Source organism: Mesoplodon densirostris, chromosome 2, assembly GCF_025265405.1.
Source record: "Mesoplodon densirostris isolate mMesDen1 chromosome 2, mMesDen1 primary haplotype, whole genome shotgun sequence".
Classification (NCBI taxonomy): domain Eukaryota; kingdom Metazoa; phylum Chordata; class Mammalia; order Artiodactyla; family Ziphiidae; genus Mesoplodon; species Mesoplodon densirostris.
The window spans coordinates 80,973,991-80,993,719 of NC_082662.1; the positions used below are offsets into that span (position 1 = coordinate 80,973,991).

The following is a 19,729-nucleotide window of genomic DNA, read 5'->3' on the forward strand; positions in this document are numbered from 1 at the left end:
GAAACTTCCTCTCTTCCCCTAACCTCATTCTTTCATTGTTATCTGCATAGGATATGGGGAGAGATAAGCTTTTCCCCTAAAATATGTATAATTTATATAAGATAATTTGTTACTTAGGTTAAAGTCAAATTGAGATATTTTTGGTTTAATCCTAGAAATTCAATAAAATAAAATAAGAATGTAGGCTCTGGGTCCAGGTGGCCTGGGCTTGATAACATTAAGCAAGTTACTTAACCTTTCTATGGCTTGGTCTCCTCATCTGTGAAATTGGGATAAAAGGAGTACCTGCCTTATCAGGTTAAGGTGACAATTAAACTGATTAATACCCATGACATTATTGGAACAGGATTGCATATTAAATACAACAGAAAGTTTGTTGTTGTCATCACTATAATCACCATCCTTATCTTCATCCCTAGGAGACGTGTGGTCTACACCCAGACCTATGCAACTCTGAATTGGAAGGACTAGTGTCAGTTGTAGATTCATTCACTTTCTCAGCAAATACTGGTGGTCTCCTATGTATCAGACACTCAGCTAAGGGTTGGGTGCTCCACTGCATTGTCAAACCTTGTAAATACTTCTCTCTATGGGGCTATATCTCCCATGTCACCAGGTTATGGTCATATTCTCATGCCATAGCAGTCTACTTTGTAATAGAGTCAGTTTCTACTTCTAGAATCAACATAAAGAGCTTTGCTGTTGCAAAATCATTATACACTATGGATTTTCAGCCATTTGACATAATAAGGTACAAATAGACTTCCCCTGCATTATTAATTCCATGTTATTACCATCAATTTCTTGGTTATTATTCTTTCTCTGAACTGTCTGCTTGTTGTCCAGATGATTCCACTTATGTGTACTTCTTCCTGGGGATGATTCCTCCAGGTTGATTCAAGGAGTATTTTGCCTCATCCTACCTCATCTTCAGAAAGAATGTGTTCTCTCATACCCAAACTGTAATCTTATGAGACTGCTGGACATTCTTAGGGCTTAATATTCTTTTCAACAAACTGAAGCATTGGTAGAGGGATAGAAGTTGATATAATATTTTGTGTGAAAAGCAGCAAGTTTAGACATAACTATTTTACTATCGAACATTTCTGTATTTTTTCATCTCTCTCTGAAGAAATAGTTTTTACAAAAGCTTAGTAAATTCCCATTTTATTAAAGCCATTCACGTTCATCTATGCATGTCTAAGATATGGATAGAAAGAAAAGAGGAAACGATAAAAATGGGAATTTCTCCCACATTTCCTCCTTTTAATGCTTCTCATACAGAAACTAATATAAATCTTGGGAGCCATCCAATTCAAGACTGAGTCTGCTAAGAGGATGTACTTCCCAGACCAATGACTGATTCTCCCAGGCTTCAGTGAGAGAAGAAATGCAAATTTTTTTAAAATACATGAATGCTCTTTAAATATTTATTTTGCTGTGAATCGTTCTGTGTCCTAACAAAACTGCTGCGTTTTGTGTCATGAGTTAGACATGGTGAACAAAGATATATCGATACATTTCATTTTTCCAACATGTGGGCTAAGAATAAAAATCTCGGTGCTGGAATTGAACATTGTATTCTCCAGGCAAAGGAAATGGACATTTATTGGATTGTATTGCTGCTTCCTTCGCACTAATGACATTATGAAAGCTCTTTGAGTAATATAATTTGAAAATATTATTTCTTTGTTTCAGGTCATGCAAGACAAGATAATCTGCCTTCCAAAACGAGTGCAGCCTTCTCAGAACCACTCTTCCGTTTCGAATGTCTCTCAAGCAGTGGCCAGTACCACCCCACTGCCTCCACCGAAACCGTCTCCTACTAACCCAGTCACTGTGGAAATGAAAGGACTGAAGACAGATTTGGACCTTCAGCAGTACAGCTTTATTAACCAGATGTGCTATGAGCGAGCCCTCCACTGGTACGCCAAGTATTTCCCTTACCTTGTCCTCATCCATACCCTGGTCTTCATGCTCTGTAGCAACTTTTGGTTCAAATTCCCTGGTTCCAGCTCCAAAATAGAACATTTCATCTCAATCCTGGGGAAGTGTTTTGACTCTCCCTGGACCACACGGGCTTTATCTGAAGTGTCTGGGGAGGACTCAGAAGAAAAGGACAACAGGAAGAACAACATGAGCAGGCCCAACACCACCCAGTCTGGTCCAGAAGGCAACCTGGTCAACTCTCAGTCTTTAAAGTCAATTCCTGAGAAGTTTGTGGTTGACAAATCCACTGCAGGGGCTCTAGATAAGAAGGAGGGTGAGCAAGCGAAGGCTTTATTTGAGAAGGTGAAGAAGTTCAGGCTACACGTAGAAGAAGGTGATATATTATATGCTATGTATGTTCGTCAGACTGTACTTAAGGTTATAAAATTCCTAATCATCATTGCGTATAATAGCGCCCTGGTTTCCAAAGTCCAATTTACAGTGGACTGTAATGTTGACATTCAGGACATGACTGGATATAAAAACTTTTCTTGCAATCATACCATGGCACACTTGTTCTCGAAACTCTCCTTTTGCTACCTGTGCTTTGTAAGTATCTATGGATTGACGTGCCTTTATACCTTATACTGGCTGTTCTACCGTTCTCTGAGGGAGTACTCTTTTGAGTATGTCCGGCAGGAAACTGGAATTGATGATATTCCAGACGTGAAAAATGACTTTGCTTTTATGCTTCATATGATAGATCAGTACGACCCTCTGTATTCCAAGAGATTTGCAGTGTTCCTATCTGAAGTGAGTGAAAACAAATTAAAGCAGCTGAATTTAAACAATGAGTGGACTCCGGATAAACTGAGGCAGAAGCTTCAGACGAATGCCCATAACCGCCTGGAACTGCCTCTCATCATGCTCTCTGGCCTTCCAGACACTGTTTTTGAAATCACAGAGTTGCAGTCTCTAAAACTTGAAATCATTAAGAATGTCATGATACCAGCCACCATTGCACAGCTAGACAATCTCCAGGAGCTCTCTCTGCACCAGTGCTCGGTCAAAATCCACAGCGCAGCGCTCTCTTTCCTGAAGGAGAACCTCAAGGTCTTGAGTGTCAAGTTTGATGACATGAGGGAGCTGCCCCCCTGGATGTATGGCCTGCGGAACCTGGAGGAGCTCTACCTGGTTGGCTCTCTAAGTCATGATATTTCCAAAAATATCACCCTTGAGTCTCTGCGGGATCTCAAAAGCCTTAAAATTCTCTCCATCAAAAGCAATGTTTCCAAAATCCCACAGGCAGTGGTTGATGTTTCCAGCCATCTCCAGAAGATGTGCATACACAACGATGGCACCAAGCTGGTGATGCTTAACAATCTGAAGAAGATGACCAATCTGACAGAGCTAGAGCTGGTCCACTGTGACCTGGAGCGCATTCCTCACGCCGTGTTCAGCCTGCTTAGCCTCCAGGAATTGGACCTCAAGGAAAATAATCTGAAATCTATAGAAGAGATCGTTAGCTTCCAGCACTTGAGAAAGTTGACAGTGCTAAAACTGTGGCATAACAGCATCACCTACATCCCAGAGCATATAAAGAAACTCACCAGCCTGGAGCGCCTCTTCTTTAGTCATAATAAAATAGAGGTGCTGCCTTCCCACCTCTTCCTATGCAACAAGATCCGATACCTGGACTTGTCCTACAATGACATTAGATTTATCCCGCCTGAGATCGGAGTTCTACAAAGTTTACAGTATTTTTCCATCACTTGTAACAAAGTGGAGAGCCTTCCAGATGAACTCTATTTCTGTAAGAAACTCAAAACTCTGAAGATTGGGAAAAACAGCCTATCAGTACTTTCACCAAAAATTGGAAATTTACTATTTCTCTCCTATTTAGATGTTAAAGGCAATCACTTTGAAATTCTCCCTCCCGAGCTGGGCGACTGTCGGGCTCTGAAGCGAGCTGGTTTAGTTGTAGAAGATGCTCTGTTTGAAACCCTGCCTTCTGATGTCCGGGAGCAAATGAAAACAGAATAACTTATTTTTGTTTAAAGTTTGACTGAAACATGCTTCTACCAAATACAGTATAAATAATTAGGTAGTCTTAATGCCTTTCCTATTTTATTATTTTTTTCTTTTTCACACAAAACAAAATGTACACAAAGACTGAGTAAGGAGTATGTATTTTTAATAAAAATTTAATTGTATTTTTTCAATATTAATATTTTAAAGTTTTATTTGTCCTGGAACCTAATGTATCTATTACTGTTTTCTACTGACAGAAACAGATGGTTCCGTCTGTTTTTTTGTTTTGGTTGTTTTGTGTTTTATGGTTCTCAGTTCATTCTTGTGAAGGGAAGGGAATTTTAAGTTGCATGCTTTTGGTGTTTTTTAAATCAATGAAGATATTTTGCCAAGGTCATTTTTAGCTTGTTTACACCTGTACAGGGTCCTTATTTTTGTTTTCATTGTATGTGTACCAAGGAATCTGTGCTAGTTATTTTAATTCCAGCTGCCTTCTCCATTGGCCAAGTATTTCATTCTATAGAAAACACTTCTCTGGAGTGTAAACTCACATAAGGGCATTGTCATAGACTATTATTTTCAAAATTTCTCCTTGCCTCCAACAGAACCCTAAGTTCTATTCTTTCACATACCTGACAGTTATTTATCCTTAAGCAAGGATTTTGTGAGTAAAGACAATCATCTCCCATGGTCAGCTTGCTTGAATTGGTCATTTATAATTTAACTGACTTACATTTTTAACAACATTTTAAAAATATCATTGAAAAAGGAAATACAGAGGTTCCTCCCATTTAATATCAATATTGTATGTAGTACTGGTGAACAACCTTAGAAAAGCTAATTTATTTTAATTAAAATAGGTAATTAAATTTAAAAATCAGAATCAGAAGCCTGTTTTTTAGTAACTTAATCATCTTTGATATCTTGATATGTGAATACATCCGATGGAAGAAAAAAAAAATGTGCTACTAAAGCACTCTGCTAAAGAGCTGGTACACTCCAGGCAGGCACACTGGTTCCTCTGGGTAGTCTGGAAGTGGTGATCTCTATTCAAATTCTGCCTGTTACACGAAATAATCCACGTATATGTACGTATATAAATCTGTCTCCCTCAAGCCTGCCCTCGCTGCAAATGCTAGTGATGCAAGCACAGAAAGTCTGCTCTCTTTGGCTTAAAAAAAGTATCTCATCTAAAATGGTTCTGTTCCTTTTTTTTTTTTTAAGTGTGAATAAATTGCTAAGTAGATAGAAATAATTTTTGCCTGGTGGTTAGCTGGGTTTTATTTATCTCTGTACTTAAACATCCAACATAGTATGGGTCTTGGGCAAAAGTTTTCACTGACTATTAAGCTGTAGAGAACAGGAAAATGAAAGCACTATTTGTGCCCTCAATCCAGGACCAGTGCTACCTTTCATGGGAATTTTGTTTTATGCTCCAAATTCACACTGTTTTCAGAACCCTAGTCTGACCCAAGGAAGTTTTGTGACTTAACGAAGAAAAATAGAAAGATGGTTTGGGGTTTCAAGATGCTGCTTTTAAAATTTACCCCTTGAGCCTGGTGACTTTGTTTAATGCTACTTTGAGTCATACATGGAACACAGTTATGGGAACTACTCAGCAGATATATGTACCTCAACTGTGTTTTAAATGTTATGATACTTCGTGGGGTAAAGGATTTGGGGAAGAGATACTTTTCATTTATTTAATAATTGAATCGTATAGACCAAAATGCTTTGCTGTCTCTGCTCTGTGTTTAAGTGTTAGAATGGTGATTTTGTATAGCTGGTTTATTTCGCCCTGGAATTGAAACAAAATGTTTAAAATAGTAACATGGTTATATTTCTTGTAGGATAAAACATTCAATTCTAGAATGTTGTTAGGATCCTGATTATGAACAATGTGTTATATTTAGAAACATAGCGCTACCTGTTTTAAACAAACAAACAAACCTGGAAGGTTGTCCATGGCTGAGCATGACAAGAATACCCCTGTTGCAAGGTGAGCTTTGATAACTACTGGTAAAACACTAGGTGCACTATTTTTCTGGATAAAATGTATAGTTGTTTTCTATATCACCCTTAAAAGGGACCTATTCAGGTTAAAGATCATATTTATGCTGAAATCTTTATCTGGTGTTAACTCATAATCTCATATGTGTTCATAACTGAAATAACTAATAATTAGTCTCTGTGACAAGTTGCTCAAAATGCCAAAAGAATTTGATTCACTTTCTTAATGATTTCACAGGCTGACCCCTAACCTAAGTTCTAAATAACATCCAGTAAATCCGTATAGTTCTATGACTTTATGGTTTAACTAGGAAGGAAAATTCATAGATGTTTCTGTTAGATTTTATAAAAATTCAAAATGTTCAAACTTCATCTTGAGTCTAAATTTTCTGACCCTGACCCTTTTTAATATTGTATATTTTTGTTCACATTCTTAAGTGAAAAGCATTAAATTACTCTTTAGCCTTTAACTGGGAAACTCAGGTAAATGAACTGCTGACTTTTCTAAAGTTCTTTAATGAATCAACTCAGTGTTAAAAGGGATATTAACCCAATCCTTTTCGTATTTTTACAAGTGCTCTTGCTAAAAAGGAACAACTAGCTCTATTTCTCCAACTTCTATAAGACTCATGAGAAACAGCTTATGTAAATATAAAAGCATCATAGGTACTCTTAAATCCTATGCTATTGGACACCCACAGTGAGTATGCTTTTTGGTCAGTTTTAATGGTTAAGTGTAGAACAGACAGTTGTCTGGGGATGGTCTGGTTGAAACAGAGCATCTAAGTATATCCCAGTGGAACTCACCTAAGAAGACCACGTCTCAGAAAACTAGTTATATGTTGGGTTTTCACTTTGTTTTGTTTTTAATACAACTTTTAATATAAATATTCTTGATACAGTGAAACCTGTTATTTACACTGGTAAATTTTCTGATTGCTCATTCACCCACCTTTCTCTGCCTTAGGTTTCCAATGTAGCTATTGTAATGAGTTCTAACAGTTTCCATGGCATCCTGTGTGCAGACGCTGCTTTTTCAGAAAGGCTTGGGACATAAGCCTGCTGTGAATACTTTGGTCATTTAGAGGTGGCTCCTTATCTGCCTCTGAAGCCATCTTTATAGAGAGGGGCTTAAGCAACGTGGAATCTTCCTTGGGTTACTTGGGATGAGGAAAGTCCACATTTCTGCAATATGCTATCTTATGATTTCTGTGATAAGAAAGAGAAGAAAACATCTTTACATCTCTTGTTATCATTTACCCCAAGGGTTTTGCTGTTGTTTATGTTCCTAATTCTAAGAAAAGTCCATTTTTTAAGGAGTATTTTACTCTCTAATATAATTTCATACCAAATACCTGATCAGTAGTAATGATATATTTACTAAAACAGTGAACACTCATGATCCATCTTTATGAAAACTGTCAGCAATATGTGGTAGTGAATAGATAAGATAAACCTCAAAACAATTTCCATTTGTGTTTAGAGACTAAATTAAGATTCAATTTACATTCTCCTATAAATCCTGAATGTAATAATGCCGTTCAAGCGATTCACATTTTTGGTAGGATCTCAAGAACTCAGGGTAGGTAGGGTTCCATAGCAAAACAGCACAGTTATGAGTGAGAGGAATGCCTCAAGGGTCGGTAAGATTTTCTCACTTTTTTTCTTGTTTATTCAGATACATTGTAAGAAAGCCTGGACAGTCTCGACCAGATGTGCCATTGATTTTTCAGATTTAGGCCTCAGTGACATGCTTCTAATACAATTACATACCATCTTTCCAAACGAGCTGTCCACTCTTACTCCATCTTCCCAGAGCCTTTCACTGATAAAGGTAACATCCTTGAATTCCTTTTGGGGAGAGGGAAGAGGGTCTCCTCCCACCCCAAGGATTTTTTTTTTATTTAGAAGACCTTAAAAAGGGGTATATAACTTTGAACAACTTAATTTCTCAGCCATGTTAAATAACAGTCCCTATGCATGGTTTTGGATGTGGAATAAATTTGCTTTCTGCTGTATACCATTCCCTCTTCCATACGATTCTGCCTATTTAATGAATATTTTTACTAGGGTTGAAACTCCATGCCTTACGTGGTCACTTAGTTTTCCTTCTGCTGCTTGTTTTCTCTCGCTGTATGTGTTCAGATTGTGTCAAATGCTGGCAAAACCTCTAAGACTGTCAAGAAAATGCTTGAAAGTTGATTTGTCATAGTGTAAACTCATGATACAATGTCTTAAGGTTATTTGGCTATGTAGTACATAGGAACAGAAAATAAAGTCATTTTGTAATTTAAAATTGAGATTGGTCCCTTTCTTATTCATTGATAGAAATCATGTTTCTCTTTTGGATTTCTCTTGTATTTTTGCATATTATTAAGGCTTCCTGTACTCTGCAGGAAATAGGCTGCATGAATTCTTTTACTTTGTATTTAGCTAGTTTCTGCAATTGTGACTAATTATTTCCTTCCTTAACTCTCTGTACTACATCTCCCCAAGGTGCCCCTGGAGTTTCATTTGGGTAATTAGTGCCTTACTGTGTAATCTGGAGTGCAGTTTCTGTGCATTTGCCAGATCAGATTGTACAATGGCTGTCCAGCCCAGCTTTCAGTAAATACTGTTATGGTAATGATTGTCATTAAAGAAATCAGAATGGTTCTGTACAACCAGAAGGCCTCCCCTAGTTAAACACATACACCCCAGGCTTAGGGAAGCCCTTTATAAGAAAACTTTATGTACCACTTATGCATAAGAAAATTGTGACTGATAAATTTCGAAGCTAAATTGTCACTTTACATATTTTTCTATAGTTATTTATGACTCAGTTATTTTACTGATAATCCTTTGGAGAAGAACTGTTGAGATGAGGAAAGATTGTGAGTGTGGTGAGAGAGGCCTTGCGAATGTGTGTATCAGAAACTTAGAAGGGAGTATGTGAGAGCTCTGGAGAAACTTTGGAGACAAGAACTGAGATGGGCAGCAAATTAGAGACATCTGGTGATTTCAGTGCAATTTGCACATAAGAAAAAGTCTCTTGTCCACTGCCACCTTCCACTGCCCCATCTTCCAGTCCTTTCATTTGTACAGAATATTGAGATAAACACTGAAATTAACTAGATTGATTCAGTTATTCATTGTTGTTGGCTAGCAAGATATAAGATAAGCACTTTGATTTGGATGGAGAAGTATATGAAGAGAGTAGTCACTAAAGCCAATTTTAGACTCAGTGGGATACATAAATAGCCATAGCATAAGGCCTGCATATTTCTGAGTGTACATTCGAATGTCATCCTAAATATCCAAGTAGGAAAAAGTGAAAAGCTCTTCATAAGCTACATTATTTTTGTGTGTAAATCTTTGAATACAGGTTATACTTTAGATTTCATATTTAAACATTTTTGAACAAAGCAAGGTACAAGTAAACATTTATGTGATCAGGCATACCATAAATGATGAAGTATTTTCAGAGTTTGGAGATTTTGCATAAAAAAAACAACATTAGGCAAAGATTTTATTACCAAACATCTGAACGGAAATGACTATTCTGATTATTTTGATTCAGGGATTCTTCTTTTGTAAAGTTTGGGAACAATTAGAAGATGGACTTTATTTTTTTAAACACTTAAGGAATTAATTTTTTTAATTGAAGAATAGTTAATTTACAATGTTGTGATAGTTTCAGGTACATAGCAAAGTGATTCAGATATACAGATATAAATATATACAGATGTATTCTTTTTCAGATTCTTTTGTGTTATCGGTTATTACAAGATATTGAATATAATTCCCTGTGCTATACAGTAGGTCCTTGTTGTGGAATTAATTTTATTTCAACTCAGGTTACATTTAGACAGCACCATTAAAAAAGTATTTAGTTCCATTCTTATTAGTTTCATGTAATACAGATCTTGGGGAAAGTGACACAAAGAGGCAACATGCAAGTTTTGCATTTTATATCTCCTCCATAGTTCTTCTAAGAAAAAAAAAATCAACTATTCAGCAGAGATTTTGGTATAGGAAAAAATTACATTTCTTCAGTCTGAATTACAAGGTTCTTGGGATTCCATTTTAATTTCACATAGATTATGTGGAATAATTTTGTTAAAATCATACTCTAAGTAACATTTGAACAGCTTTCAACATCTCAGGCTGATTTAGTCCAAGAATAAATAAAATCCATGCAAAATGTGGAGCTACAATCATTGTAAGTTTGAGAAATAAATGTGCACAAGTTTATGAAATAGTTGATGTGTTCCATTTATGCCCATTGAGTTGTATGTATAAATTATATTTCTTAATGATTTAAATTGCTTTATGAAAAATACTTTATGATGTGGCCAATCTCAACAAAAACCTGAGGCCATGTACATTAATGACCTCTAAGTGGTGTTAAAGAAAAAATTAATCTGATACTTGTTAGAATGGTAAGGAAGACTTTATTCAGGACTTATTATTTATTCAGGGTTTTTTCTTAATTAATTCTCCCCAGGTTCTAGCCTCTGGTGATGCAACTTGCATATTTTCTTGGGAGTCACATTCTAAGCCTTAACAATATCAGCATGCTAACAGGTTTAGTTGTTTTATGCATCCAGAAATAAAGACAGGATGTTGACTGCCCTAACTTTAATGAGGAAGTATTTTTCCCCTTTGCTTTTTTTTTAATTGAAGTATAGTTGATTTAAAATGTAGTGTTAGGGCCTCCCTGGTGGCGCAGTGGTTGAGAATCCGCCTGCCGATGCAGGGGACATGGGTTCGTGCCCCGGTCTGGGAAGATCCCACATGCCGCGGAGCAGCTGGGCCCGTGAGCCATGGCCGCTGAGCCTGCGCGTCCGGAGCCTGTGCTCCGCAATGGGAGAGGCCACAACAGTGAGAGGCCCGCGTACCACAAAAAAAAAAAAATAAAATAAAATAAAATAAAATAAAATAAAATGTAGTGTTAGCTTCGTGTGTACAGGAAAGTACTTCATATATATAGATAGATAGATAGATAGATAGATATAGATATGTGTGTGTGTGTGTGTGTGTATAATTTTAAAATTATTTTCCATTCTAGGTTATTACAAGAAGTGAGGAAGTATTTAAAATGAGTTTCTGCTTGTGAAATTGAAAACTAGAGATTCAGCTTCAATCAAAACTACTCAGTCTAAACATTTAGCTACATAAATATTTTAAGTCCAGATAACCTCTTAAAGAAACTGAATTGGTTTCAAATGGGAAATATGAAAAATGTCAGAGGGATTAAATACCTGATTTATATTACATAAGGCTTTTGTTTGTTGTGGGGTAGTATGGGGAGTAGAGGTATGAGTCAATGGGGAACCTCCTGATAAAGGATGCTCAGTGCACTTTCTAAACTTCAGGCTGATTTGTTGCCCTTCAGTTCTACCAACAATGTGAAAACAATCAAATCTCAAGTATGGAAAACTAACTAGACCATTATTTTCAAATAACTTTTCCTAACTCAGAAACTGATATAATAAAACAAATAAAAATAAATATTTTTTAAAAGAAACTACTAGTGACTATTGAGAGCTTTAATTATAAATCTGATCAAGAACTTGCATCAGGGGATAGATGGAGGAAGGGATAAATTGGGAGATTGGGATTGACATATACACACTGTTATATATAAAATAGATAACTAAGAAGAACCTACTGTACAGCACAGGGAACTCAACTCAGTACCCTGTAATGACCTATATGGGAAAAGAATCTTAAAAAAGAGTGGATATATGTATATGTATAACTGAGTCACTTTGCTGTACACTTGAAACTAACACAACATTGTAAATCAACTATACTCCAATAAAAACTAAAAAAAAAAAAAAAAAAAAAAAGAACTTGCATCAAAAATGCCTGAAAGTTGACTCTTAAAACCTCGTAGTAAATGCTTGTAAGACAGAAGTTGCATTCTAGGTTGTTTTAAAATGTTTAGACTCATACACATTTTTTTCTTATGTGTACAGGGAGGAAACAATCATTATACAAAAATGTATCTAGGACTCTATAAATGCTTTAAATAGACCTGACAATAAAGGAGTTATACTTTACCTATGTACTTTAATCGATTAGCCAGGGACCTACTGAGTGTTAGACATTCATAGAAATGCCCCTTCTACCTTCAACTCTGTCCATCCAAATCTAATTTTGGCTCTACTTATACTAAGATCACTGAGACTTTTTAAAAGAAATTTAAGGCTTATCTAGAATTTCTCTTAACACTTTCTACATGCCTCATTATCTAGGGCACTTATCACTTGTACTGTGGTTATTTTAGGACTTATCATATCTCTCCTTCCAGAGTTGGTGTTCCAATGATTGTGGAAACCAAGACTTAATTTATCTTTGTGTTTTTCTAAAGTGCTTCCCATTGTGACTTCCATGAGATGGACCTTGAAAAGATATTGCTGAATGAATCAAGAGGCCTAACTTGCATTAACTGAGGGCCTTGGAGCTATAAAGGGCCATCATTCCTGTTCAAACTGGTTCTCGAATGTATTATTTTCCCAGAGCTCCGTGACAAACGACCACATACTGGGTGGCTTAAACAAACAAAATTATTGTCTCACAGTTCTAGATCAAAGTGAAAGCAGGGTTGGTTCCTTCTGAGGGCGGTGAGGGAGAATCTCTTCCATATGTCTATGGTTTGTTGGCAATCTTTGGTAATCCTTGGCTGATAGATGCATCACCCAATCTCTGCCTTCATCTTCATATGGCGTTATCTCTGTGTGTGTTGTCTCTGTGTCCAAACTTCTCCTTTTTATAAGGACACAGAATATTGGATCAGAGCCCACCCTGATGCTGCCATCTTAAGTCGATAATCTGCAAAGACCTTATTTCCAAATAAGTTCACATTCACAGGTCCTGGGGGTTAGGACTTCATCTTTTGGGGGGACACAATTCAGTTCATGACACTGAGCAAGACAATTCTCTTTCTTGATAAAGCTATTAAATTCCAGGTTTCTTAGAAACACAGAATTTGGAGCCCTTGGAGGTCCAGAGGTTTTCAAATAGTATTCCAAGAAGCTCTAACTCTTCCACAAATTATCTCAGGAGGACTCGGGGACCACATAGGGCTCCTGGTTTCATATCTGTACCAATTACTATTGCCTTGTAACAAACCACCCCAAAATTTAATAGGGTGATACAATTATTTTATTACACTCCCAGATTCTGTGGATAGGGAATTCGGAAAGGGCACAGCAAAGGCAGCTTATCTCTGCTCCATGATGTCTGGGACCTCAGTTGGGAAGACTCAGTGACTGGAAGCTAGAATCTTCTGGAGACATCTTCACTCCCACGTCTGGCATTTGATTCTGGCTGTTGGCTGGAGCCTCAGATGGGCCTCTCCATACAGCCTGGGCTTCCTCACAGGATGTCAGCTTCAGGGTAGTCAGAGATCTTAGATGATAGCTTAGGGTTCTGAGGCGACTATTCCAACAGGCAGAAAGTACACTGCCTCACACTTTATGATATCACTTCTGCCATTGGTTGAAATAGCTGTAAATCTTGTCCAGTTCAAGGGCAGAGGAGAGGGGACATGAACCCCCACCTCTCAATGGGAGGAGTGTCCATGTCACATTGTAAGAAGCATGTGTGGAGCCGGAGATAGTGTTGAGGCGCCTGTGAAAAATATAATCTGTCACACTATATACACCATCCTCTTCAACCATTGGGCAGCACCTCTCCATAACTGATGTTCACAAGCAATTGTAGCTAAGAAACACAAAATCCATAAAGGCCAAGTACACTCACAAACTTCATACAATCGTTCAGCACATCTGGTGATTATTGTAAAAAACCAGAGAATTGAGAAAGCTAGTATTTTCTTCACTCCTTTTGTTTCTAATTTCTTTGGGCAAGCTGGGAGAGCCTGGTAGAATAACTATTATGAAATAACTGGAAGAAAGCCATCATTTCATTTTATTGAATCACATCTTAAAAATCATCAACTTCTTGACAGGGTATAAGCAAGGTGCTTTCAGAAATTTTATTTGATTATCATATGTTTCTCCCAGTGTCAGCCAAAGCTTCCTCAGTTGCTCAGGGATGCATGTGTACACAAACATGCATACACCCTGGGTCTGTTACTTACACAAATTAATAAGAGGAAAAGTCTTATCAGTGTCTGTGGGGAAAAGTGCAGAGCCCTGCCGTGGTCCCTTAGCCAAGTTCCTCAGCTTCCGTTCTTTTCCAGGCACAGAAGCTGTCTCCCTCCCTAGCTCCCTTCTTGATAAACCCTCACAGTGACTGCAGGACAGGCAGCAAGAACAGGTCTCTGAAGCCTCTGACCCCTTGCTTGCAGCAGCCTTATCTATTAGGTCCTATCCTTCGAGCTCAGGAATAACATTTGGGGGCTGGAAAAGTTTTCTAGGAAACAATTACTCATGAGCAAATGGACCAGAAAAGTCCCAGAGATGTTCTCCAGCAGACAATTTAAACCAATGACTCACAGCTGGGCAGCCTGCCCTGCTACAGCTGATGTGAGCTGTCTATGTAATGCTGCCTTAAGATCTGTGTTCTCCCTGCATCCTTCTAAATCTCCAAACCAGTTCACTGAGGGCTCTCCTTGCTCATGTTCACTCTCTAAAATCCACCAGCATATTTAGTTCATTCAGAAGGAATAACTATTGAAGGGTATGTCTTCCACCATAAGGTTGTACCACAGGCATCAGTTGGAGTCTGAATGTCTCAAGATTTAGATGAAATTGGCTATTCCTCCATTCCATGCCCTTTGGAAGTCCAGTGTCCTCCCCAAAGTTCACAAATTTCTGGTATGGTTATGGATTCAGGTCACTGGCTCTGAACCTCTGTTTCTATAGAATGTCTTCCACTCATACTCACTGTTCCCCCTGTTTGATCCCTGTTCTACACCTGAAAGACAATCTGCCCTTTCCTTGATTTCCCCCAGTGCACACACCAGGCTTCGGTGCATTTCAGATTTTAACGAAGGTTTGGAGAGATACAGAGAATTCATGAGAGCCACGAAAGCCATTTTAGAGCCCTAATTTTGTAACAGCCCTTCAGCCGGTCTACGAAGGGATTTGGCCATCCCCTCTACCTTCCTTATCACCCCTCCCCCTCCCCCCTCCCCACATCCATCCTTCCCTCTCCCCAGCCCTCTGGTCTTTTCTCTGCTCCACCACAGCCCTAATCTCAAGTTCCTCACTTCCAGCACCGGGTAGTTTAACTTTCTCCCGCTATCTACTTCCTCACTCTCACCCCTGTCACCCTGGCAGCTTATCACAGTTTTTCTCAACACACTTCCATCCCATAAGAGGAGTTCTCATGTCTGCTGTTAAGTTGTCTTATCAGCCAGTTTGTTACAAGTCGTTGCTCTGAGCTGCACCTCTCTGACTATTCCTCCTGTCTTCAAAATTTCCTGTCTTTCTCCTTCCCTCTGAAAATGCCAAATCTCCAAGCTTAATCCTCACTCCTTTGGCCCCCTTCCTTCTTAGCCCAGCCACTAGTGACCTCATTTACTCTCAGGGCTTTGTCTGCAGCCTTTCTGTAGCCACTCCCAGATCTCTGCCTCTAATTACCACTTCTCTTCTACCTCTCACCTCCAGCTAGCTTCTGGGCATTTCCACTTGTCCTGTCATCTCAAGACACAACTTAATGTGTCTGAGAGCAAAGTTCATCAAAGCATAACTAGTCATGGCAACAGCTTCATAAACGATCTCCCCACAGACCTCTGGTCCCTCCGCCCTCACTTTCTCTTCTCCATTACTAGACTAGTTTTCTAAAGTGTAGTTCTGACCTTATTGCTCCTCTGTTCAAAAACCTTCTCGCTGTCTTCTTAATACAGTCTTAGACTTCCTTTCAAGATCTACCACAATCTAGGCCTGACCTGCATTTCCAATACAGGCCCTGGAATCCAACGTGAATTCAAATCCTCACTCTCCATTTACCAGATGTATGACTTTGGGAAAGTTAATGTAAACTCTCTGGCCTCTGTTTATGTTAAAGATATCCATATTTTGACCCTTCTCAGGAAGTACTAAGATGTTATATATCCTAATGCTGGTACCAAGTCTGTCTTTACTAAGTTGTCCTTTCTTCTCTTTCTTTAATTTATTTTATTGAAGTATAGCTGATTTATAATGTTTTGTTAATTTCTGCTGTACAGCAAAGTGATTCAGTTATACATATATATACATTCTTTTTCATATTCTTTCATCACAGGATGGTTTATCACAAGATATTGAATATAGTTCCCTGTGCTATACAGTAGGACCTTGTTGTTTATCCATTCTGTATATAGTAATTTGCATCTGCTCATCCCAAACTCCCAATTCATCCCAAACTCCCAATTCATCCCTCCCCAACTCCCCCTCCCCCTTGGCAACCACAAGTCTGTTCTCTATGTCTGTGAGTCTGTTTCTGTTTTGTAAATATGTTCATTTGTGTCATATTTTAGATTCCACATATAAGTGATATCATATGGTATTTGTCTTTCTCTGGCTGACTTACTTCACTTAGTATGATAATCTCTAGGTCCATCCATGTTGCTGCAGATGGCATTGTTTCATTCCTTTTTATGGCTGCATAGTATTCCATTCTTGCACCCTCAGCCACAAGTCATAGCTATTTTCAAGGTCTCTATGATACAACCTAAAGTTCGATAGCCAGAAAGTAAAATGGAATGACAATGTAGTAATAATGCAGTCAACCAAGTGGCTGCTTAGCTATATGCAGAGCAGTTAGTGGGGGCTGTGAGGAGAACTGGGTAGAGTTTGGGAAGGAAGCCTTGTTCCCTTTTCTTGGAAGTTCAGATGCTGAAAGGTAACTAGAGATATGGGGAGGAAGGGCTACAGCCCAAATGCTGGCTGCCTCATAGCATCTGAATCCAAACCAGAGTTTACATCTCATTTCTGCCACTGTCCGGATGTGTATATTAGAGCAAATCACTTAGTTCCTTGAGTCATAGTCTCCTCATCATACAGTGGAGGGTGGTGGGGGAGGGGTACCCATCTTAAAGGATGTTGTGATGATTAGTTGTGTAATGTGTAAGACATGCTTAGCTCAATGCTTGCACTCAAGAAATTTGCTTGTGTTATTATGACTATGTACTGAGCTCTGGATAATGTAAAAATTAGCCTACATACTGCACATTTTCCTAAAGTCAACACTTATTTAGCACCTAGAATGTGCTAGGCATTGTCTCAAAGGCATTGTCTTTTGCCCTCAAGGAGCTGGAGCATCCCAGGAGAGCCACAGGTAAGCAGTTACCATTGGGCACATGATGAGTGGGGTAGCAGGCATGTAAATGCAGTTAAGTCGTCCCTAGATATCTGTAGGGGACTGGTTCTGTGGACCAAAAAAGCCCAGAAGGCTACAAATAGGAAAAATGTTTATTTGGGTTCCGAAAAATTGCATTTTGGGAGACAGATTCAGGTAAAGCCAAAAGAGTGTTCCAGGGAAAAGAAAAAGTCAGGGGCTTATAAAGGCAAAAGCCATGAGGCTGTACTCTGACAAAAGAAAAGAAATATTTGTCCTTAAGGGATAGGCTGTCACCAGTTGTTTTAAGGTAAGGGTCAGGTAAGCATCTTGAGTTTCTGGCAGTTGTTCTGGGTGCCTGCATTTAAGACAATAAGTGGTCAAAAGTTCAGCTTCTATGCGGGCGAGATGTGTACAAGTCACACTTCCTCAGTGGCCTCCCAGCTCCATTTAGAGAGCTCTCTTAGCAGCACTGGTGCCATTTTGATTTTCCTTTCACAGCTCCAGGACTCCTGTGCAGATACCAAAATCCATGGATGCTCAAGTCCCTTATATAAAATAGTGTAGAACAGTCAGCCCTCTGTATCCACAGGACCAACTGCACTACGCTGGAAACACAGGCGCTTTCTCCACCAACCAGCATTTTCTGAGCACATTCCAGGTGCCAGACACTGTTCTAGATGCTGAAAGTTCAAAAATGAATACGATTCCTGTGTTTAAATAGTTCATAATGTAGTAGGAAATGACAGCCGTGTCTCCAATAGCTACAGTGTGTTCCAAGAGCTCACCTTGATGTCCAGTCACACTACACATGGGCACAGGGAGGATGCAGTCAGATTCACCTGATGACAGGAAGGGTTTCAGGAGGTGAACCTGAGTCGAGTCCTGATGCAGGTGATGCCCAGGAAGAATTGAGAGCACTGTGGGGAAAGAGATTTTTGAATGGGCACACAGGCCTGAGAGGCCCATGATGTCACTGGAGGTCTTAGGGGCAGGGAAGGATCAAGAGCCATTGAAATGCATGGGAAGTAAGGATGGATAGATCGGCTTGAGGGTGCCTTGGATATGCCACCAACACCAGAGAGCTCTTTGGTTTATCCTTCAGGCAGTGGGAAACAGGAAGGAATTTAAGCCTATCCTCAGTTACATTCCAAGCCTGGATAATCTTATAGAGGCTGTCTGAGACCTTCCTCTCTGTTTTCAAATCCCTGTAAAAAGAAAAAACTACCATCTGGTTGGTCTTGAAGAAAACCAAAGGCTGCAAGGAGAAGCCAAGTGTGGGCAGACTGACAATGCCCAGAGCAAATTTGGCCGTGCATAATGAGACTCATAAACAGTAATGTGTTGCTTTAACTTGTCCTTGGCATGGGAGACCTCAGGGAAACCACCCAGACTCATTCTCCTTTGTCCTTGCCTCTTCCTCTTCTTTCACACCCTAGTTTCTTCCTTTGCTGCCATTTTTTTAATAGACCAGCTGATTGCGGGAAACTTGCCTTGTTTAGAGTCTGGAAAGTCATAAAGGAAACCACTCAATTAAACTGAACTCTTAGTGTCGTTCTCGAGTCAAAACCTCCCCCCTCTGCCTCTGCCCCTTGTGGTTTGGGGGCGCTCATTTGGAGGTGCTGTGGGTCTCAGGGCACAACAAGATGTACAGTTTGTATCTGCCCACCCTCTCTGAAGCCGGCTCCTGGCTGAGCCCGGCTGCTGGCTTGAGTCACGTGGGCTGGATGGTCCAGACCAGAAGATGCAGAGGAGGACGTGGTTGGACTCAGCCAAGCGTCCCTGTCTGACCTCTTGCTCTTTTTCTGTCCCCAGAGGAAAGGTGGAGCTTTCCTGCCTACAGAATTTAATTTCCTTTTCCCATTCTTCACAATGCTGCATTCCTGTCCTACCTCCTGGGGAGAATGGGACTTGGTGTTTCACGTGGCTAGCACTCTGCAGAATCCCTTTTTTTCTCAAAACCAAGGACTTTGATAGGCCTAGTGGGAAAACTACAGGTTGAAAAGCCAGAGGTTATCTGCCTCCTCTGCTGGTAACATTTCTTAGTGTATTTGCACTTCCTGCCTCTCTCAGGGTGAGGCTCAGTTTCTGTCAGGACCCCGTGAGCCTGCCATGGTGGAAGCATCTCTGTAACCCATGCTCACCCTGACTACATCCAGGGAGTCCCTTGCTCTTCCAACCACTTTCAGACCTAGAGGAAACACCGCCCCATAGTGACCGCTGTCCAGAGCGGACCAGGTGACACAACCTGGAAGTGAGGGGGAGTTCATGCCAGCAGGATTTACTTGAACCAAAGAGAGAAAGGAGACGCAAGGATCCTCCCTGCTATGCATCATTCTGAGGCTCAGTTGTTCGTTATGCCCTGCCAGAGCTGTCCCATGTCACCAAGAAAACAGCTGTGCTTTATCGTGAAGCTGTGACCAACTCGTTAACAAGTACTCACTTTCCTCCTTCCCTGCCTTGCTTTTCTTTTCCCCTCATTTTCACGACCTTGCTATTGCACCTCCCAGAGAAGCATTAGCGGGTAAGCTTTACCTCAGAC

The 19,729-nt window shown here is 39.5% G+C and overlaps 1 protein-coding gene across 1 annotated transcript in view; it reads left to right on the forward strand.

The window, feature by feature from the left end:
* LRRC8C (leucine rich repeat containing 8 VRAC subunit C) overlaps positions 1–8,266 on the forward strand; it is a 103,749-nt gene extending 95,483 nt beyond the window's left edge. Inside the window, exon 3 of the mRNA XM_060090077.1 lies at positions 1,699–8,266. Coding sequence (XP_059946060.1) covers positions 1,699–3,972 — 2,274 coding nt within the window. The 3' untranslated portion in view covers positions 3,973–8,266. The remainder of the gene's footprint in view (positions 1–1,698) is intronic.
* The last annotated feature ends 11,463 nt before the right edge of the window (positions 8,267–19,729 follow it).